This window comes from Triturus cristatus, chromosome 12 (genome assembly GCF_964204655.1).
Source record: "Triturus cristatus chromosome 12, aTriCri1.1, whole genome shotgun sequence".
Classification (NCBI taxonomy): Eukaryota; Metazoa; Chordata; class Amphibia; order Caudata; family Salamandridae; genus Triturus; species Triturus cristatus.
The window spans coordinates 771,403,710-771,427,369 of NC_140595.1; the positions used below are offsets into that span (position 1 = coordinate 771,403,710).

The 23,660-nt window shown below is 48.0% G+C and overlaps 1 protein-coding gene across 7 annotated transcripts in view; it reads right to left on the bottom strand.

Moving 5' to 3' along the window:
* The window catches only part of CHD3 (chromodomain helicase DNA binding protein 3), a 1,560,957-nt gene that overhangs the window by 1,350,729 nt on the left and 186,568 nt on the right, over window positions 1-23,660 (bottom strand). For all 7 annotated transcript variants that reach the window (XM_085639027.1, XM_085639025.1, XM_085639026.1 and 4 more), the window contains exon 2: window positions 13,847-13,959. In XM_085639027.1, the coding sequence (XP_085495153.1) occupies window positions 13,847-13,959 (113 nt within the window). The remainder of the gene's footprint in view (window positions 1-13,846; window positions 13,960-23,660) is intronic.

Below are 23,660 nucleotides of genomic sequence, written 5' to 3' on the forward strand. Positions count from 1 at the left end.
CGAGACAGCGCTGGGTATCGAGGGCCGCCTGGTGGGAGGATTGAGCTTTGATGAGGCAATCGTCCAGGTAGGGGTATATCTGAATACCCTCTTGTCGTAAGTGAGCCACCACCGGGGCCAGGAATTTTGTAATAGACCCGCGGGGCTGAGCAGAGTCCGAAGGGTAGGACTTTGAATTGGTAATCCTTGTGGCCCACTCGAAATCGTAGGTATTTCCTGTGGCGTGGTAGAATGGGCACATGGAAATATGCGTCCTGCAGATCGATCGTTGTCATGTAATCCTCCTGAGAAAAGAATTGGAGGATGTCCTTCAATGTGAGCATCCGAAAGGACTGAGTCTTGAGAAATTTGTTGAGCAATCTGAGATCGAGGATGGGACGCCATTCCCCTGATTTCTTTAGTATGAGGAAAAAACGGGAATAGAATCCCAACCCTCTTTGATATTTCGGAACCACTTCGATGGCACCCTTGTTTAACATTATTTGGATCTGTTTGAAAAGTTCTTTGAGATGGGCGGGTGGTGGCCCGGATGGAGGTGTGCGTGGAGGAACATTCACAAACTCTAGGGCGTGGCCCCTTGAAATAATATCCAGAACCCAGCGGTCCGAAGTGATTGAGGACCAGGTTGAAAAGAACTGGGAGATTTTTCCTCCAACAAGAACTAGAGGATAACTGGGAAAAGGAAGTTTTTTCCGTACACAGTCACTGCTTCTTGGTTGAATTCCCTCTGTAATTCGACTTTCCTCTATATGACTTGCTAGTTTGCTGTCTGTAGGACTGCTGCGGTTGTGAAAAGTACCGTTGTTGCCCTTGGTTGTACGAGCGGTATTGGGACGAGGAGCCACGAAAGGATGATGATGAGGAGGTGCCGCGGCCGCGCACACCTCGAAAGGGCTGCTTCCTAAACTGTAGAGTGCCGAGGGAACGAGCCGTATCCGTGTCCTTTTTTATGGTTTGCAAAGCATCTTCCACATACTGGCCGAATAATGACTCCCCGTCATATGGCATGTCCAAAATCTTAGCTTGGACCTCTTGCCGAAAAGAGGTTGATCGAAGCCAGCCCTGTCTTCTTAGGACGGCTGCTCCCGCCAATTGGCGGAAACCGGTGGATGCGATGTCAACAGAGCAGTCAATGATCTCGGATGACGCCCTCTCACCCTCTTGCAGGATCTTCTGAGCTTCCGCTCTAGAATCCTCCGGTATAAGCTTGACCAATGCAGCCATGTCCGACCACATCTGTCTATCATAACGGCCGAGGATTGCCAAAGAATTCGCAGCCCGGACCGTTGTTGACGCCATGGTTGAAAAATTCTTGCCTATGGCATCCAGGCGACGGCCGTCGCGATCCGGAGGCGCCGACATTGGAGATGATGGATTCTTGGAGCGGCGCTGTGCCGCTTGTGTGATCACTGAGTCCGGCTTAGGTTGAGACACCAAGCAGGCTGGGGAAGAATCCGGAGCTTTATATTTTTTCTCCAGGCGTGGGAGCACCGCCGGAATAGAATTAGGTGTCTTCATTAACTTTATGCCTTCATTCCATATGAAGTCTATGATTGGCACAGCTCGTACTTGTTTCTGAGGCTGGGACTTGAAGTCGTACAAGAAACAGTCCTCTTCCCTAACCACCATGGGAAGGTGAAAGCGTTGCGCTGCTCTCTCCATCAGCTGATGGAACCCTGTTATGTCGACAGGTGGCGAGTTGACTGGTGACCTTGGCGGTGATGCGGGCGAATTGATTTGGTAATCATCCCAGTCCGCCATAGAGTCGTCCTCTGGGAGCTCACCCTCTTCCGTATCCAGATTGTCCATATTATCATCCTCTGCATTGGAAGGCAGTGCAGGTGTGGAGGGCGTGGGTATCGTTGGCAATATAGGATGAGGTGGAACCTCAGATGGCGCTTCACGTGGAGAATTTTGAGAGGATGCTGGAAAGCACCGATTATAATCTTCCAACATATATTGGAGGTTGGAAATAAGCCGCATAGGAAGCTGCACCATAGGAACCGGAGCAGAGGAATTTTGCTCTTCTTCCTGTTCATAGTATTCATCCTCCTCAGACTCTTGGCACTTTATATGTAGCTCAGAAGGACTATGAGCATCCCGAAAAAGAGACTGATCGCCCTCATCCGAATCGTCCTCATCCCCTGAGGGAAATAGTTGACGAGGTGGCCGTGGTCCAGGTGGTAACATAACTGGGTCTAGCATGGCCTTACGACGTAGCATTAAGGAGCTGTCCACAGACCCCGGTGCTGGCGTTGACATTGGCACCAATGGCATTGTCGCAAAATTTGACCCCACCGTCGTCGAGGCGACCGTCGACGAAGTAATCGTCGACGGAGCTGTCGTCGACGAGGAGGCTGCCGTCGACGAGGAGGCTGCCGTCGACGGGGTGGCTGCCGTCGACGGGGTGGCTGCCGTCGACGGGGCTGTCGTCGACGGTGTGGCTGTCGTCGACGAGGATGTCGTCGACGGGGCTGTCGTCGACGATGAAGATTTCCTCTTCTTCTTTTTATCCATCGTCGACGGAGTTGTAGACGTCGACGGAAGCGCCAGCTTCCCAGTCGTCGACGAAGAAGTGAGTGGTATCGTCGACGAGATAGTTCTAAGAGACACACATACTACCGTCGACGGAGAAGACGTCGACGAAGTCAGTGTCGTCGACGAAGGATATCTGCTCGATACCGTCGTCACCGTCGTCGACGAGGCTGATGAAGTAGCCGATCTCGTCGACGGGGGGGCCGTCGACGGGCCCGTCGACGGTTTTGACAGTTTCTGACTGGAAACATGTACTGACGGAGTCAAAGACGCCTGAGAGCTACGTCTCGGGGGCGCAGACGTGGTAACAGAGACTTTGCCTGTAGACACTTCCTCAAGGTGAAGTCTCTTCTTTTTCAGAAAAGGAGATGGCAAGTCCTGGACACTTCCACGCTTTGAGGAGACTCCTGTTTTGACAGAGGCTACACTTTCCACCTCAGAAAGTGGGTTGTCTGTATCCTTTAGTTTTTGAAGCCATATTAAAAGGTGACCTTCTCTATCTTTCAAAGTTTTGTGAGAGAAAGTTCTGCAGATCTTACAGTTAGCCACCTTATGATCAGGATACAGACAATAAATACATTTCTCATGGGGATCCTCAGAGAAAAGTCTTGACTTTCCGCAAGATGAACAAGGACGGAAAAGAGATTTCTTACTTGCAGACATGATGAGAGACAAAAAACCTCAAACCAGATGAAGAACTGAGCAGAGCTCAGGGAGACTCCCTTCACACGACGTGCGGTAGAAAATCTGTTTAAATAAGGTGAGCCTCTGCTACTTCCCTCCTCCTGGGGTATTATTGATTGCGTTTTAAATACATTGTCATTGTATTACATGCAATATCAATACAGCTTGGTCAGCCGAATACTGTTTACTGCTTACTATTCTATTCAAGCATGTGAATCTATGAAAGACACCCCAAATACTGGAGAAGAACAAATGTTACTTACCTGTAAACTGTGGTTCTCCAGTATTGGTGTCTTTCATAGATTCACATGCGACCCACCCTCCTCCCCTCAGAGGCTCTCTTCTCCTCTTTCGGCTCTATGGTCACTCTCGTGCTCGAAAATCTGAGGGTCTGAGCCTCTGAGGAGAAGGTTCTAGAGGGTACTAGCGCCTGATTGGCTGGAGTTTGGACTATAAAATGACAGTGATATGTTAGCAAAGTGATTCTTTTTCTCAATGCTTTCCTATGTCTCAATGCTATCCTATGGTATTTTAACTTGATATGTTATTTGAACTATATATATATAAGTTTATTTGGGTATGTATATACTCTTATGTGGTTATGTATGTGTATATGTATATATACATGATACTTATTGCTTTTTATATATACCGTGGGACTCCCACTTCGACGACGGGGAATATTCAAGCATGTGAATCTATGAAAGACACCCCAAATACTGGAGAATTCATGTTACAATGTCCATATATATGTTATTTGGTATATTAATGTAATCCTTATATTTTTTGTGTTTAGGCTTATAGAAAATCAAGTGAATATGAAATCTGGCCTATAGAGACGGAGATAATAAATTGAAAATCAACATTTCTTTGACCCCGCACATTTATTGAGAGTGTGGTTTCTCCTGTGTTCCCGGGGGGGCAGACTGGTATGTTTCAGAGGCAGCATTTTATGCTGGTCAATCAAGTGTAACTGGCCCATATTTTAGGTCTGTTTGAGCATGCTAACTATTCTACATGTAGGGTTGCAAAGTGCCTGATGAATATTGATAGCAGCTCCTTGCTCATAGCACTTTGTAGGATCATAAACACAGGTGTTGTTGGAGGGTCTAGATGGACCCTTTCATGTCAGTATCCATATTATCAACAGCATAGTTCTGGTCATCAAACAAAGGTATAACAATGTGTCTTTCTTTCTTAGAATCAAAGAAGTAGATCTTTTCATTAGCGGCCATGGGTATATTGAACATCTGGGGTACTTTGCCAATAAGGTTGTGAAATCGTTCAATATCATTTGAAAGAGAGGCCCTCAGTGGGGCCAACGGTGGGGATACGTATGATCATCATTGAGGACGATATCAGCATCTCATTCAAGGGCTTGTGTCTCTGCCAGATCTTATTAAAAGAAGACAAACACCTCATCATTATTGTCTGTATCCTTGAAATCTTATTTCTTGTCTGCAGGGACATCAACTAAGAACTATTGTGTAGCTTCCAGAGCAGGCTGTTAAGGCTCTTCCACTGCCAAAGCCAGAGACTCTGGTGGAGGCGAAGTGTAAAGTGGTTCAGATGATGGCAGAGCATGTGAAACCCCTGCGAAGTGCATAATAAAGAGATCAATATGAGATTTGAGAACATCCACCAGAACATGGATCATTGGAAGTGGGTATAAAGACTTTTCATTCAAAAGGCCACAAGTGAATGGTATCCATTCTCATATTCTTGTTTATTGCGACAGCAGTCATCTTACTATTACGAGTCATCTGAGAGAAATTGGAAATTGAAGTCTTAGGGCTTCGGAGTCCTGTTGGTCATTCTCCTGATTGCTGTAGACAGGCTGTGGCCCGTCCACATCCTCCTCATAGTCTTCTTCTTCCTATTTATACTCCTCATTGTAGGAAGGTGGATATCTGACTATGGTTACCCCCAACTTTTTGCCTAGTGTCTAGCTGGTTTTTCGACTTAGTTGGCCTGAGATCCTGCCATTCCGGGTCTCAGGCTGTCTGCTCTCTCTGTAAAATGGACTCCATGTACCCTAGGTACATAACCAATTGGTAAGGATCACCTTATTGGACCCTGTACAGTGTACCCTAGGTACCCAGGGCATAGGTGTACCCTAGGCCTCCCAGGGGCTGCAGCATGTATTATGCCACCCCTGGTCTGGCCTTCCAATCAGACACAACTGGCTGATCACTCAGCTGGGGCAAGGTCGTGTAATCACCCCTTGCTTAGGTGTAGTATTCCTATACCTACCTTATATATAGACACATGTGTACCTATCAGTCACTCCTATGGCAGGCCTTAACAATCCTGGAGGCAGAGTGCTTGGTAACATGTGAGATGGTGCTCTAGCATGAGCTGAGCCTGTCTGCAGCTTTCGGAACCATGTCCTTATAGCTGTTCTATGATATAGCCTACCATATACTCTTAAAGTGCCTTATAATCTTAAACGGTTATGGTAACTATGGTTGGGCTGTATCAAAACATGTCGTGTAAGGTGTCTAACACTTTGGAATAATACCCCCATACCATTTCTGGTGATGAGGATATTATTCCCCCCTTCTAGAGGGAGAGACATGTTAAAATCATACTTTGCTGTTTATCTCTAACCAAAGCCTCAGCATCACAAAATGGATGCTGCTGCCACAGACACAAGTCTGACCTCCTGCAGCTGGGAGTGATCCCAGCCAGGGAGGCCTGGACAATAGGTTTCCTGCTTGGGGAGGTGCTAGCACCTCCCCAGACAGCCTTTAGTGTATTGGGGCAGGGTGGGCTGAAAGGAAGGAGACATGCCTGGGGCACACAAGGTGTTCCTTGCATAGTCCAGTTCAAACCGGCGCTGGGGCACTCCAGCCCCAGCTCTGGCGCGAATCTGGACAAAGGGAAGTGGGTGTAACCACCCCCTCCCAGGTCCCACCCATAAGGCGTGACCTAGCAGGTATCCCAGCCCCCCAGATTAGTATAAGAGTGGGAGTTGGGCCTCAAGACTTTAGATTATCCTGAACCTGCAAAACTGAACAGAAACTCTGGACCTTCGACATTCGACGAAAGAAGAAGACTGAAGAATCTCCCTTGTAGCCAAGGAGTGGCTACCCTGTGCAAACAGGCACCATCAAGTGACTACCCTTTGCTTTGTGAAACGTTCGACGAGGAACCGACTGCAGAGCCCGACCAGAGCCTTGATTTCCAGACTTCTCCGACCCTCATCCACATCTGCAGCAGAGCTGAGATCCGTGGAGGCGACGAGCGACGTGGGACCGGCGACCTGGGAAAAGTGGCTAGTAACTTACAGCGCAGCTTCTGAGGTACCCTCGAAGTTGTGCACCGGGGATTGAGAAGCCCCAACCCCAAGCACCATCTGCACCGAAGACCAGCCCCCCACACTCCACGAGTCCTGCGTGGGGCCCTTCAGCATTTTCCTGCTTGCCGCGTCTGTCCGGTTGCTTGCCCGCTGGCTAGTGGCCTCTGTGACGACGCTCCCTGAAATCTTCTGCGCTGGTTTGGCTCCTCCAGACTGGCTCCCGCTTCTCTGCAAAGAAGAAGCACCCCAGACCTTCCTGGTCTGCACCAGAAGCAAGTCCCTTGTTCTTCGTGGGTTCCGCTTGCCAAGGCTTGGTGAGTCCTAGTCCAACTTCGACGCCGCCGACAGCAAGAGCCTTCGTGGGACAGCTCGCCTCCTGGTCCTGGTCGTCCTCGACGCTTCCTGGTCCTCCTGGCTGCAGTGACAAGCTTCACCTTCACCTGCAACTCTTCACGACATCGCCTGGTTCCTTCCTGGTTCCACGTGGTCACTGGCTAGTGACCTTGACTCTGTCCCCTCTGCTTGCAGGTTACTTCTCTTCTTGATCCCAGCCTTGGGATCCACCGGACACTCTTCACTGACTGCCTGTCAGCATCTTTCTTCAGGCATCCATAGGAGTCGACGACGAAAACGACGCATCTTCACCCCTATGCACCCGCAGCCTGTGGGCTAGGTAACTTGGGTACTCCAGTGCTCATCAGGATAGTGACTATCCTAGTGTCTAGTTTTCAAGTCTCAACTTCCTAGCTACTCCGGAAGTGTCCTAAATCTATCTATTTCTAAACTGTAACATTGCTATTGACTTTTACGCATTACGCGTGAGTGTTTCCACTCTGCACACGAATCCCGTGGGCCTCCCACTTCCTAACTAACGCTAGTGTAGTGTAGCCCCAGCGATTCCCTAGGCCTAGGCCTATTCTATTTCCGTGACAGTGGTTCTTATACCACTTCTTTAGTATATGGTTTGCGTGGCCCCTAGGGCCTAACTGTATTACTTACCTGTGTGACTTACTGTATGCATTAATAAGACTGTGTTGTACTTACCTCTAAACTCATAAAGAGTGCTGAGGGTTTGCTTAGAATAAATACACTTTATTTTATATATATATCTGTTGTGGTGTCCTTTCATTTGGTATTCAAGGGATTATATATGGTATCACAGCTGGCTTCACATGCCATTCAGAGTTTAGCCTAAGACTGCTCTTGTCCATGCTACCACTAGGATAGCTGGTCTATAAGGTTGACTTTACAACCAATCACCATAAGGGTATTTGGACTGATATAAGGTGTACACTATAACTAGTGACATCATACATCAGGCCAACTTCTCACATTGGTGGCAGCGGTGGGATTCGAACCCACGCCTCCAGAGAGACTGGAGCTAGCATCACTATGGTGGCCCATAGGCTAGTTCCCTCTGAGCAGCTTTTGCCTGGTTTCTCATACCAGGTAACTAACATTGATGGCAAACAGAACAGTCATCCCATGGCAGAGGTATGTCTCAGCTGGGGAGGTGTCACTGGCCCTAAAAGGGTGGCAGTGTCTCCAACCTTGCCTGTGGACTGCTTGCTGGGGAATGACTTAGAACTCTCAGCTTGGGCTGGAGTTGAACAAGACACCCATTCTAAAATGGTAGGCCTTTCCAAAAAGGGTAGTGGGATTGTGCCAGTCACAACCCCTGTCCAAGTAGCTTTCCTCCCTGAAAAGGTTGGAAGGGCAGTGGTAGCCACAGCCCAGGCACAGACAGACTTCCCTGTAGAAATTGGCAGAGCTGTGACAGTCACAGCTCAAACACAAACTGAGTGCCTTCCTGAAAAGGTTGGCAAGGCTGTAATGGTCTCAGCCCACACTCAGACTGATATAGAGGTAGTGAAGCCTGAAACTATGGATCACTCCACACAAACAGAGAGTAGTGGGGAGGAAGAAAAGTCTCCCTCCCCCCAGACATTAGGAAAAGGTCAGCCTCCTCAGGGATCTGACCTCACCCCTTGTGAAGGAACTGCCCCAGAGGTAGTCAGGCCTGGCCTGGCAGAGCCTCTGATGTCAGTGGCCCCTTCCAAGGTGGGACCCAGTCTGGTGCAGGTAGCCTGCCTCTCTCTACCCTGCCTCAGTCAGCCCAGGGCTGCAGAGGTCAGGGAGGCCAGTGGACCCCAAGAGGGCCCCTGTCCACAAGAACCCCCCCTTCAAAAGAATGAGGATTGCCTGGTTAGTTGCCCTAGCCAGGTGATGGGTAAAAACATTCCTGAGGGATCCCCTTCACAGGTAGTTAGGGACCTCCCCCAGAGGGATTCTGTTGGGCACAGGCAAACATGGGACCTTAGGGCCCCAAACCTGACCTGTCCCTCCAGTAAGCCCACAAAAGGGACCCAGCCTCCAGCTTTAGGTAGCCAGAGGCTGACCCTGAGAGCACAGTGCAACTCAGTTAGAGAAAGAAAGGCATCCATGGTGGAGGATGATTGGAGGAAGCTGAGGCCTCACTTTGGGGACACTCACTTCAGTACTCCATCTCAACACCAGCCTTTTACTTTGCAAAGACACACCAAAGGTAGAGATTCCCTATGGTGGAGACCCTATGATATCTTTAGGATGAGGGATTGCTTAGTGGACCATGAGACAGGGGGTAACCATGCCAGTGCTGGTTCTTCCTTATATGGCCACTCAGGCAATAGAGGCTTACCTTGTCAAGGCCAGCCTTATCTCCTTTCGTTTGGGGGGGGGGTTGTGTAGGAAGGTGGATATCTGACTATGGTTACCCCCAACTTTTTGCCTAGTGTCTAGCTGGTTTTTCGACTTAGTTGGCCTGAGATCCTGCCATTCCGGGTCTCAGGCTGTCTGCTCTCTCTGTAAAATGGACTCCATGTACCCTAGGTACATAACCAATTGGTAAGGATCACCTTATTGGACCCTGTACAGTGTACCCTAGGTACCCAGGGCATAGGTGTACCCTAGGCCTCCCAGGGGCTGCAGCATGTATTATGCCACCCCTGGTCTGGCCTTCCAATCAGACACAACTGGCTGATCACTCAGCTGGGGCAAGGTCGTGTAATCACCCCTTGCTTAGGTGTAGTATTCCTATACCTACCTTATATATAGACACATGTGTACCTATCAGTCACTCCTATGGCAGGCCTTAACAATCCTGGAGGCAGAGTGCTTGGTAACATGTGAGATGGTGCTCTAGCATGAGCTGAGCCTGTCTGCAGCTTTCGGAACCATGTCCTTATAGCTGTTCTATGATATAGCCTACCATATACTCTTAAAGTGCCTTATAATCTTAAACGGTTATGGTAACTATGGTTGGGCTGTATCAAAACATGTCGTGTAAGGTGTCTAACACTTTGGAATAATACCCCCATACCATTTCTGGTGATGAGGATATTATTCCCCCCTTCTAGAGGGAGAGACATGTTAAAATCATACTTTGCTGTTTATCTCTAACCAAAGCCTCAGCATCACAAAATGGATGCTGCTGCCACAGACACAAGTCTGACCTCCTGCAGCTGGGAGTGATCCCAGCCAGGGAGGCCTGGACAATAGGTTTCCTGCTTGGGGAGGTGCTAGCACCTCCCCAGACAGCCTTTAGTGTATTGGGGCAGGGTGGGCTGAAAGGAAGGAGACATGCCTGGGGCACACAAGGTGTTCCTTGCATAGTCCAGTTCAAACCGGCGCTGGGGCACTCCAGCCCCAGCTCTGGCGCGAAACTGGACAAAGGGAAGTGGGTGTAACCACCCCCTCCCAGGTCCCACCCATAAGGCGTGACCTAGCAGGTATCCCAGCCCCCCAGATTAGTATAAGAGTGGGAGTTGGGCCTCAAGACTTTAGATTATCCTGAACCTGCAAAACTGAACAGAAACTCTGGACCTTCGACATTCGACGAAAGAAGAAGACTGAAGAATCTCCCTTGTAGCCAAGGAGTGGCTACCCTGTGCAAACAGGCACCATCAAGTGACTACCCTTTGCTTTGTGAAACGTTCGACGAGGAACCGACTGCAGAGCCCGACCAGAGCCTTGATTTCCAGACTTCTCCGACCCTCATCCACATCTGCAGCAGAGCTGAGATCCGTGGAGGCGACGAGCGACGTGGGACCAGCGACCTGGGAAAAGTGGCTAGTAACTTACAGCGCAGCTTCTGAGGTACCCTCGAAGTTGTGCACCGGGGATTGAGAAGCCCCAACCCCAAGCACCATCTGCACCGAAGACCAGCCCCCCACACTCCACGAGTCCTGCGTGGGGCCCTTCAGCATTTTCCTGCTTGCCGCGTCTGTCCGGTTGCTTGCCCGCTGGCTAGTGGCCTCTGTGACGACGCTCCCTGAAATCTTCTGCGCTGGTTTGGCTCCTCCAGACTGGCTCCCGCTTCTCTGCAAAGAAGAAGCACCCCAGACCTTCCTGGTCTGCACCAGAAGCAAGTCCCTTGTTCTTCGTGGGTTCCGCTTGCCAAGGCTTGGTGAGTCCTAGTCCAACTTCGACGCCGCCGACAGCAAGAGCCTTCGTGGGACAGCTCGCCTCCTGGTCCTGGTCGTCCTCGACGCTTCCTGGTCCTCCTGGCTGCAGCGACAAGCTTCACCTTCACCTGCAACTCTTCACGACATCGCCTGGTTCCTTCCTGGTTCCACGTGGTCACTGGCTAGTGACCTTGACTCTGTCTCCTCTGCTTGCAGGTTACTTCTCTTCTTGATCCCAGCCTTGGGATCCACCGGACACTCTTCACTGACTGCCTGTCAGCATCTTTCTTCAGGCATCCATAGGAGTCGACGACGAAAACGACGCATCTTCACCCCTATGCACCCGCAGCCTGTGGGCTAGGTAACTTGGGTACTCCGGTGCTCATCAGGATAGTGACTATCCTAGTGTCTAGTTTTCAAGTCTCAACTTCCTAGCTACTCCGGAAGTGTCCTAAATCTATCTATTTCTAAACTGTAACATTGCTATTGACTTTTACGCATTACGCGTGAGTGTTTCCACTCTGCACACGAATCCCGTGGGCCTCCCACTTCCTAACTAACGCTAGTGTAGTGTAGCCCCAGCGATTCCCTAGGCCTAGGCCTATTCTATTTCCGTGACAGTGGTTCTTATACCACTTCTTTAGTATATGGTTTGCGTGGCCCCTAGGGCCTAACTGTATTACTTACCTGTGTGACTTACTGTATGCATTAATAAGACTGTGTTGTACTTGCCTCTAAACTCATAAAGAGTGCTGAGGGTTTGCTTAGAATAAATACACTTTATTTTATATATATATCTGTTGTGGTGTCCTTTCATTTGGTATTCAAGGGATTATATATGGTATCACAGCTGGCTTCACATGCCATTCAGAGTTTAGCCTAAGACTGCTCTTGTCCATGCTACCACTAGGATAGCTGGTCTATAAGGTTGACTTTACAACCAATCACCATAAGGGTATTTGGACTGATATAAGGTGTACACTATAACTAGTGACATCATACATCAGGCCAACTTCTCACACTCATCTTCCTGAGTTAAGCTAGGTTGAGCAAGTATTTGTTCAGAAGTTTGAAAGCCATCTTGAATGGTGAAACTCTAGGCTGGAGTGGGATGGTGGTGGGAAATGGAATTTCCGACACTGACAAGTTGGCGGTTGTCAACAATGGTACCATCGATGAGCTGAACAATGGCCCTGGGTAACAGGCAGTCAGTCGTAACTGTGGAACCATCCACAATGTGGCCAGTGACTACCCTGGAGCTGCTGACTAAGCAGCAAGCAATGATGGTGGAGCTGTCAGCAAGATGACGATCAATGAAGGGGGGCTCTCTGGATGAACCTGAAGATGACTGAGGAAGGGGACTGGAGCAATAATGTGTGATTGTGAAGATATGCGTGGGGTGCATTTTCATAATAGTGCTGCATCTTTTAATAAGGGTTTGCTGTAGCCATTTGTTTAAAAGAGTATTACAAATATGCACCTGTCACAAAAACAGATTGCTTTAATGAATTAGCATCACAGTGTTTGGACTGAGAATGATTTGTTGTGGACAACTGTGTTCTTGGTGAGCTTGAAGGCTTGACCGTCAACATTGAAGCAATAGGTGGCTAAAGAGAAATAATTTTTAATGACAGTCCTGAATACAAGGTATCCAAAAGTTTCTATTTTTTAATTTTGACTCGGGTTTCTGACTCAAACTAGGTCTGTTACTGGTCAGCAGAAACAGAGGGTTCTAAGGTGAACGTAGACTGTTCCCGCAGAAGATCATTTGAGCGGACTAATTTCACATCCAATCTAGAAAAACTCCTCATGGACTCTTTGCAAGACAAGGCCATCTTCTAGGCAAACTGAAATCATTGCTTCATGCATCTCATGGTTTAGCTGTAAAAGTCTAGTAGACTTCATATTTCTGGGGCATCACTTTGGGAATGCTGGCAGTAGATGTTGCAAGCCTCGCGTGCCCTAAACGTGTACATTTTCTTGGAAAGTGTGTCAACAATTCAAAAAAATGTACAAGCCCCAGGGCTCAGCCCCCCTCAAACAGGCAGGCAAATTACATCCTCTGAAGTTAGGAGTGAGAGATTATGAGATTACCAGGGAGAATCTGACCAAAGTATCTGGAAAACTCGGAAGAGAGGTCCAGGGCTCTGTATGTTCCATCCTTGCATGTGCAGTAGACTAGCTGAGCTATGGCAGCCTCTAGGAAGAGTGGTGTGAACAGCCTCATCACATGACTGGTCATAGTCAAGGCAACATAATAAGGAGAAACTGCACTCTTGTTTCTCCTTCAAAGCCAGACAGAAAAGCTCAAAGGAAGGGAGCAGGCAATGCCGTGCAAGTTTACACCAGTTTGAGTTAGCAAGTAAGGGCCTGTGAGTTTGAGGGTGGGAGATCACATTTATCTATGAATAGCACATGGGAATTTTAGTTATCAAAAGAAAGAACACATGTCATAAAGCCATATCATTGTGATGCACAAGAGGAATCTAAGAAGGTGAGTTAACAGTTACATTGAGTTTATGATACAAGCCCCAATGGAATAAATATGAATTGGAGATTCTAGTGCAGCAGCACACATAAACATAAGTGTGCAAGCAAAACCAAGATTGGATCAAAACAATCTTAAGAGTTTTTGCAGAGAGACTGTGAACATATAGGACTTATAATCCATAAGAGGAAGCACACATGAAGGAGCAAGGACCAGGCAGTTTGCGCTGCAGAGATCATAATCAAATACTTATTTTACTTATTATGTGTAATCAGACAAGACATCATTATGACATGGGACAGCATGGATGGCAAGCGAAGTCCATCAAAGTATAAAAAGGACCTATTCGATTGGACCAAAAGTAGTAGAAAATGAGCACTGTTATGCATCACATACCAGTTTCTTTCGCTTCCTAGGTTTCCCTGGTTTGTTTTCCTTCTGTTTTTTCGGTCCTCTTTTTCGCTTCTTGACGACTTCAGGCACTGGGCTCTCCACATCATCCTCATGTTCTGGAAAACAAAGAATGTCAAAGTGACTATCTAGATCAGTATTTGCAATAAGACTTTCAAAGAAAGTGAACATTGAAAAGATTGTGGGTGTGCGTAGGGCTGAAGAGATACAGCATAATTAATAACATATGTTTGATGTTTTCTTGCTTCATTCACACAAACAAAATGAATCAGCCCATTTAAACTGCTAATGCAAAGGTCCAAACTTTCAGAAAACACACCTTTCTCCTTTTGCCTGCAACCACTGCATCATGCAGCCCTGGGAGTCAGGTTGACTATGGTCATTTTGCACATACCACCAGTCCTTACTTGGTCTATCAGTGTAGTCTGGCTTACTCTATTTCTGAGACTCAATGGCACATGCATAAGGAAGGATGTCTGTCGTGGAAAAAAGCTACTTAGCGCACAATCCTCTGATTTCAGCAAAAACAAGTTGCTGTTTGAAATGGTTCTTATGGCAAAACTTCACAGTTATTCTAGACTGCAAAGAGGTGTTACTAGCCTTCTGAAAAGGACACATTGACTATGAGAAACATGAAACCAAAACGGTAGTCTTCACAAAGGCTCCATTAGTGTCTCAAGATACAAACCTTTTAGAAAGTACAGTTTTCTTGCTAATGGTAACTCAATGTAACTTTCTGCAGAAGTGAAAAAAACTCACATTCCTTGGGAACCTGAACATGCATATCTTTTCTTCATTTGTGTGAGGCAGATCACCTTCAGTTGACACCAAGAAATATGAATTTTCAAAGAGTTTCATGGTAGTTTTAATGGTCTAATGGCCTTGTTTTGTTGCAAAACAACTGTTGCCTAGTGAATAAATACCTCTAAAAATCGAAACCTACGTTGGGTCCAGCTCACACTTGTTCATGTTGAATGAATTCAACTTCTACAAATTCATACCAGTCAGCCCTTCTGTTCCCGCTCTGTTCGATGACGGTGCTTCTAGAATGCATAGGACTTGAATTGTGCACAGAGACTTCAAATTCCGATCAGAAAGAAGCCTTCTCCTGATTATGTACACATTAATGATGATTTTCGATTGACATCAGGTCTCGTTTAATCCATCCTTGTTCCTCTCCTAATTTTCTTAGGTACTCATAAAGAGATGGTTGCCTTCGATCTGATCACGTCTCCTAATTATGCCACTGTGTTTGGCACAGACATGGGCACCACAGAGTAGTTTGTACATGTACGAGCCTAACTGGTTCTGTAACTGCACTTCCAGACTAGACTGAGGGTTCCTCTGAGCATGTCCTAATAAGCCTAGACCCTGCTTTACCTTGGCACGGTGTTGCACCTTAGGCATGGAATGTACATCAGTTTTGCTCTCTATAGGACAGGAGGTATCGAGACATCGATCAGTGACTCAAAATCCTCCCAGATTCCTCAGAGCATCACTTCCGGATTGCTGTGATGAGTTAGTTGTGGGGTGGGACTTTGAAAAGAAAATATTACTTGTTGTGTATGTTTTATTGAGCTTCAGAGTGTCAAACTCCTTTTGACACTAAGAGATTCCCGCCCTTTAGATGAAAGGCTGATGAAAAAGTGTGTTCAACTAACTAAATGAAACTGAATTACAAAGTGTATATTGAGGTCAGAGATGTTGTGACACCAACACTGCAAACAGAGGTTATTCAAGTCACCTTCTGAGAACTGCATACGGCATGAATACAGAGCTCAAATGTGTTTATTTGAGATTTAGCAGGAGATGGGAGATGGCCAATCAACCTGAGATTCAAAAACACAAGAGAGAAAAAGTGAAGTATAAAAGGGTAATCTAAATCACACAAGGAGCAAAAAAACTCCTGCCTCTAACATTAAAAGCAGCTTGGAGAGTTGGCCTGCGCATAGGGGAGTGGGAGAGCCTGGCTGCCAAGCATGTGCACCAGCCTAGCCCTCATTTTTTATATACACATAAATGTTCTGGTCTCCTAGCACGCAGTAATAAAATGCAAAAAGTATCAGCTAAGGAACACTGAAAGAGGCTGCAGTCATGGAATTTGCAGATTTTCTACCTCAGAATCCGGATATCCTGTCCACCGAATTGGCTCCAGAAGTAAGTGACAATTCATAGGAGGCTGAATTTAATCCAGCAATTTGTTTATCCAACATGCAAATGAAATCCCACAGAAAGTTATTCACGTGACCACAAATGGCAATGTTGTGAACCTGCTCACACCTATTCAATACAGTGTGCATGCACAACGCTGTGCAAAAATATTACTAGCAAAGAAGCATGATGATAGCATGGTAGACTTTTACAGAGTTTGTCCTTCAAATGCATCCTTAAGTTCCTTTCTAAACTCACCCGACAAGTAGTGGGGCCTCTACTCAGAGGCTTCCCTCTGCAGGTTCCAAGACATTCACCATGCCATTAAAAATTATGGTGTTTTGTGGAGCAAAATGTGGAGGTATCATAAAGAAAACATTCCTCTTATTTCACAGGGAGAGGCAGGTCAAATCTCTTTGAGGCTCGATCAAACAGCTTGTGGAAACCCCTGATGTCCTCCGGTGGAGAGTTAGCTGGGGAAGGTGAAGGAGATGGTAAGGATGCCACAACATAATCGTCCCATTCTGCACCTGCAGGAACTACATTGTGCACCAACTCTCCTTTCTCTGGTTGGTCCTCCAAATCACTCTCGATATAATACTCCCTAATGGCAATTGCCCTAGGAGCTAGGACTCCCTGTTGTGCCTGGGGAGGCTCCAAAACTTCAGGAGGAGGTGTACTCTGCCGCCCTTCTTGCTGGCTCAGTGTGAGAGGAACAGTAGCATGAGCTTCTGAAAGTCGTTTATAGTAGTTGTCCAACATGTGTCTAAGATCTGTGACCAGTGACATTGGGACCGCTATGGTAACTTCACATGAAAACAGCAGGTTATCGTCTTCTTCGAAATCATAATGTTCTTGGAAAGACTCATAACATTGAGCTATTGGAGGTGGACGATCTTTAAAGGAGAAATCAGCCTCCATATAGTCTGACATGTCACCCTGGTACGCTTCCTCACTGTCAGTATCCTAGCATTTTACTTTAAGCTGTGAAGGGCTATAAGGAGGCCCCAACGAACCCTCATCCAGTGATTCTTACATTTCCAGTAGTTGTGATGGAGGAAGTGAAGAGATCTTACTCAAAGATGCCAGATCTGACGACATTTGCCTTGATTCCGGTGTCAGAGTGTCCTTTTTCTGGTCCGTCGACTGCGGAATGGCTTTATTTTGATTGTCATTGACGATCCCTGCATTCTAGGAGATTTAAACACAGTCATCGATGGAACTGTCGTCGACGAAGTCAACATTGGAGCAGCTGTCGATGATGTAGACGTCGGGGCCCCACTCGACAATGTCATTGTCGAGGCAGTCATCGACAATGTCAAAGAAGACATTGTCACTCCTCTCGTCAATGACGCCATTGTCGTTGACTCCGTCAATGCAGAACTAAATGCCGCTACCACCGGCAAGGAAGATTTTGATGCTCTCGTCGATGGGGCTGTCGACGAGGAGTCCGTTGACTGAATCTTTTTTTGCCAAAGCAGGTTTGAGAGGAGTATTAAGCACTGAGGAAGAAGTTGAAGCCTTCCTATGGGAAGTGCTGGTAGAGGGTTTAGAAGTGGATAGTTGTTCAGTAGTTTTACTGACTCATGCCTTTATGGGATCAGCATTAGATGAGAAAGGATCACGTTTCCTTTTACGCTGAGGAGTAGAACGACCCTCTTCAATATTAGAGCCAGACTCAGATCTGGACTTCCTCTTCTTCAACCACAACAGCAGTCTTGCCTCTCTGTCCTTTAAGGTTTTAGCAAAACAAAGTTCTGCAGTGTTTACAATCCCTTGGGACATGGTTGGGATGTAAGCAGTAAAGGCAGTCCTTATGAGGATTCTCAGAAAACAGTCTTGCTTTCCCACATGACCTTCAAGGTCTAAACCTTTTCTTAGATCCCTCAGACATTTTCAAAAATATGAAGCCAAGCACAATACCTTTTCCTTTCCAGAGAATTCTGAACAAGAAATAGTAAGGCAAAAATTTCACCACATTAAGAACTGAGCAGAGCTCAGGGACACTCCTTCTCACACGACATGCAAATAAAAATCTGAGGTATGGTGGCTCTGCAGGGGCTTGTAGTCTCAGGGCTGGTGTCTCATTGGCTGAAAGTTGGACCTTAGAAAGAAGACAATGGGTTAACAAAAATGATATTCCTTGAGCATTGGTTTCTATGTACTTCTTTCTGTACTGCTACATAAGATACTGTGAGACTCCCACCATGACGACGGGGAAGATTCAAGCAAGTGAATCTATGAAAGATTCAATACTGGAGAAATTTGCATTCAAAGGCAGAGTCTTGAAAGAGGCTGCCGCCTTTGGTATGCAAATCTTGCTTCCCTCAGAGGGATACCAATCCCCCTTACAAAGGCCCATTTGACAATTAGACAGGTGGGAACATTTGTAGTCAGAAAGGCGTGTTCACTTTCAGGCTCGTTCCACCCCTAAGGTGTGTTACCTGAAGTGGATGTGAAATTTCAAAGTCTGCATCTTTGTGATAGCAGAACTAGGAACTCTGGAACAGGTTTATGCCCACTATCCACAGGAAGTGGTCATATAGGGGGTGTAGCGACCCCAGGAGTAACAACAAAATATAGTATTCAGGGGAACCCCTGGCACCAGGAAATCAGATTCCTGCCAACCTAAGAAGAATAGGGACACCAAATAGCCACGAGAAGAAGGACTGTGGAGAAGCAACTGACTTGGCGCTACCCTGACGACCTGTCTGCTGTTGCCAACAAACTTGTGCCAAAGTCATCTTGTCCTGCAGCTGCTGTGCTTCCAAAAGCCTGAGAGCACTGACTGTCTTCAGGAAAGACCCAGGAACTCCTGTGGAGTAGCAAAGCTGTGTCCCTGCATCCTTCAGGCACTCCAAGAAACCTGTGAGGACTCTATACCACAAAAAAACAGACATTGGAAAGCACCACTGCACCGAGCCACCTAGCCTAAGTTGAAGTGGGCCAACGGGGCCAGTGTGGTCCCCAGACTGTCCAGAGATAAAGCCCACCTTGGATTTCCCAGCGGTGGACTTCACAACGCCACCTTCAGCCTCTTTGTGCAGGCCCCCTCTACCGCGAGTGTCTCCAGTTGTGAAAACCGGACATCTGAGACCACCTTTGCACCTGGCCGCCCTAGGGCGAGGAGAAGAGGACCAAAGGTCTCTCCATGTCCCCAAGCATCGCAAGACCTGAGCCCCACTGTTGGTTGAGCCACACTGATCCCCCAGTCCAAGCTTGCAGCCTCTTTTCGACCATACAGATCCCCATTGACTAACATTGGGCACCTGACGCTGTACTGCACCCCTGCACTCGGCCGTCCCAGTGACGCCCGAGGTGACCCGTTGGTGCTGCCTCGGCCCTTGCCCCATAATTACCTTAAGTCCAGGTGAGCCGCTGTAAGTCGCTGTAAAGAACTTGTATGCAGTATTTGTTTTTCCTCCACAGGATAACATTGTCGCCTCTGAAAACTGAACTGTTGACTTTTGAAAACTGCAAACATATTTATCTTGAAAAATACTTACCTGATCATATTGATTCTGGAGCCTAAATATATATGAAGATACGTGTTATTTTTATAAATTGCTGTGGATCTCCTTATTGAGTCGTGTGCATCATTTATTGACTCTGTGTGTATTGCAGATGTCCAACACTCCTCTCGGGTAAGCCTAAGGCCGCTCAACCACACTACCCCCTAGAAGAAAACCTTGTGATTACTCGAGCAAGCCCCTTTCCACAAATAAGGGATACCTGGACTCATTGCACAGTATACCTCTTTATGGTACATTATATAAAGAGCCACCATCCTACATTGGTGGTACAGCAGTGGGATACAAGGGCTGACATTTGCTGTACCACATGGTTATTAAGTGATTCCACTAAGGAATAAAATATTGTCTTTAGTTAAAAGCATTTTTTGTAATTTTGATTTTTTTTCTCTAAATTGCTTAAACTAACTGCTAGAGCCTTGTGTTAAGTTCCGCTGTCCAAACTGTTCAGAGTTTAAAAAATTACTTTACATTATTAGGCCCGTTTAGAAAGTCTACTGTAGAATTCTTATTGTTTTCAGGGGATGTGGTTCGGGAGCTCAACCTGACCCCTCACTTGCAGCTTACAACCCAGCAGTTAAGGGTCTTCTGCAAAATTTATAAAATAGAAACAAGCTCAAACCCTACCAAAGTAACGCTCCAGGAGTTCTTGGCAGAGTCATCCCGTGGATGACACTGATCACCCTGAGGGTCAGGGTGGAGATAATGGGAGTGAGGAGGAACTCTACCCTCCTCCTCTAGAGAGAGAAGGTGTTGTACTTGTACGCATCAACACTAAGACTGTGCCCAGAGTGCCTTCTTCTACTGCGGGTAGGTAAGGCAGCTCAGGGTCCAGAGAAGACCTCACAGAGGAGAATCTAATTCTCGAGAGCACCTCTGGAAGCCAAAATCCTGGCTATAGAAAAAGATAGAGCTAAGATCGACCTAGGACTCATATCTGGTGGCAGCAACATTGTACATAGGGAGAAAGATGAAGCTTTTGACCCTAAGATCCCTAAAGGCATTGTCCTCAAATATGCAGAAGGTGATGATATCACCAAATGGTTTACAGCCTTTGAGAGTAGGATGCAGGAGGCCATGAGGCCCAACAGCCTCAGAGTCATTCTCACCGAAATCCAGGATAGAGGCTGAAACATTGGTATAATAGCCTGAATATCCTGGACTCGCCGTTCGGGAGGATAGGGCCGAAACTGCACCATGTCCAGAACCGCCCCATAAAAGGGAGCATCTGGGAGGGAGTCAGGTGTGACTTCAGCACAATGATAGTGAACCCCAGTGAATGCAGTAGGTTCGCCATAGTCTGGAGGTGGGAGACAACTGCTTGGAGCGAGTTCACAACCAGTCGTCGAGATAGGGGAAGACTGGAACCCCTGATCTCCGCAGATGGCCTGCGACCACTGCCTTCACCTTCGTGAATACCCGAGGGGCACTGGGGAGGCCGAAGGAGAGCACTGCAAACTGAAATTGCTCGTAGCGTACCGTAAACCGTAGGTAGTGACGATGGGCAGGCAGGAAAAGTATATGAAGATAGGCATCCTCCAAGGCCAGGGCTACTATCCAGTCTCGCAGATTCAGGGCAGACAGGACCTGAGCAAGAGTCAGCACCTTGAACTTCTAATTTTTGAGGAAGTAGTTGAGGGCTGTGAGGGCGAGGATAGGACGAAGGCCTCCGTCCTTCTTTGGGACCAAAAAATAGTGGGAATAACAACCACAGCCGATTTCTGTTCCGGAAACCCTCTCTATAGCTCCCTTTGCCAAGAGAGCTTTGACTTCCTCTTGGAGCAGAGCAAGGTGATCCTCCCACAGACCGATCGTACACTGGAGGCATTGATGGAGGGGTAGTCTCGAAGGGGAGGGAGTAATGATACTTGATATGCCTCTTCCGACAATACCTGTACGAGGTGATGTTTCACCAGTGGTGGAGATAAAGGCGTATTCTGCCACCGACTGGCCGTGAATGGTCCTAGGGGATCAGACAGGGAAGGTTTTGCAGTGGAGGAGGGAATAGTGGCTTGGCTCGACTTCTGGCCTCCTGACCCCCGAAGGCGTGTGAACCACAGCTGTGACTCCGCATAGGCTGCTGAGCTTGCGGGTCCCGCTGGCTGAAAAAGAGTTGGCACGGTTAGAAGCCCCTTCCATCGCCGCGAAAGGGGCGAAAAGCAGACACAAGCCGGGGTGTGGAATTGAGGCCCAAGGACTTTGCCGTAGCTCGCTAATCCTTAAAGAGCTCAAGCGCTCCATCAACCTTGTCTCCGAACAGACGCAAGGCATTAAAGGGCATGTCCATGAGGTTTGCCTAGACATCCCCTGAAAAACCAGACGTCCATAGCCAGGCGTGGTGCCTGATGGCCACCATCGAGGAAATCGCTCTGCCCAGTGAGTCCGTCGTGTCCAGGCTACAACGAATGGCAAACTTTGCTGCATCTCTCCCATCCAATATTGCCTGGGAGAGCAGGATCCGGTCCTTCTCCAAGACCCTAGGCAGCACTTGCGCAACAGTGTCCCATACAGAATGGGAAGAACGGTCCAAAAGGCATGCAATGTTCACAGACCGCAATGTGAGACCAGAACTTTCACCTCGACGACCCTAGCGACCCCAACTCCACAATCCTCCGCGACCACCTCGCCAGCATCGGACTGAAACGACTTGTCAACACACCAACCCACAGAGCAGGACACACCCTCACCCCCATCTTTGGGGCAGGAAACAGCATCCACTTCAGCTACACAACGCAACCACCATGGACCGACCACCACTGCGTACACTTCGCCGTCAACAAACCCAAGGCACCCAAACCAGCCCCAGGCCCACCACGAATCAACTGGAGCAAAGGTTACCGATGAGCAACTCAACTCCACCCTGACCCGAAACAACCACACCTGGTCATCCGACACAAACAAAGCAGCCACAGAACTCCACACCTGGATCACCAACTGCGCAGACGAGCTCGCCCCGCTGACCAACCCCATCATACATCGCCCTAGGAAAGCTGCCTGGTTCACCACCGCTCTCCAAGAAACCAGGCCCACCTGCAGACGCCTGGAGAACTGGAGAAACACAAAGGCAGCCGAAGAGGAACTTCATCCACAACAAAATCCTCCCAAACTCCACCAACTCCAAGGAGCTTTTTAGCGTCATTCAATAATTCACCAACCAACGCAGCGAAGCCACAGACATTATCCCATCCCAAGACCTCCGCGACAAGCTTGGAACGTTCCTCCAACTCAAAATCAAGAACCTCTACAACAACTTTGTCAATCACCCTCCAGGCCTTACAGACGACCCCCCACCCACCAGTTACATCAGCCGGTCCACCATCTCCAACTGGACACCGATCATGACCGAAGACACCGCTTCGACCATAAAAGGCATCTACTCGGGGATCCCCACCAACCCCTGCCCCCCTCACATCTACCACAAAGCCACAGCCATCACCTCACCGGAACTACAGCGCACCATCATCACCACCTTCAAAAAAGGAACCTTCCCAGACAACTGGAAGTGCGCAGAAGTCAGACCCCTGCTCAAGAAGCCCAGAGCCAACCCCACCGACCTCAGAGAAAACAGTAAACAGGGAACTGACACGCTTCATTGAAGAAAACTCCGTTCCCGACCCGTCCCAATTCGGATTCTGAAGCAACCACAGCACAGAGACCGCCCTTTTCACTGCCACAGACGACATCCACACCCTCCTGGACCAAGGCCACTCCGCAGCCCTCATACTACTCAACCTATCAGCGGCCTTCGACACCGTCTCCAACCGCACACTAGTCAGCAGACTACATGTCGCAGGCATTCAAGGAACAGCCCTAGACTGGATTCCGATCATTCCTTACAGGAAGAAGCCAAAGAATCAGACTCCCACCCTTCCTCTCAGACCCCACGAAAATCACCTGCGGAGTCTCACAGGGGTCATCACTGAGCCCAACACTCTTCAACATCTACATGGCCCCCCTCGCAACCATCGTCCAACAACACGGCCTCAACATCGTATCCTATGCCGACGACACCCAACTCATCCTCTCCCTCACCAAAGACCCCACCACAGCCAAACTAAATGTCCAGGAAGGAATGCAAGACGTCGCAGTCTGGATGACCAACAGCTGCCTGAAACTCA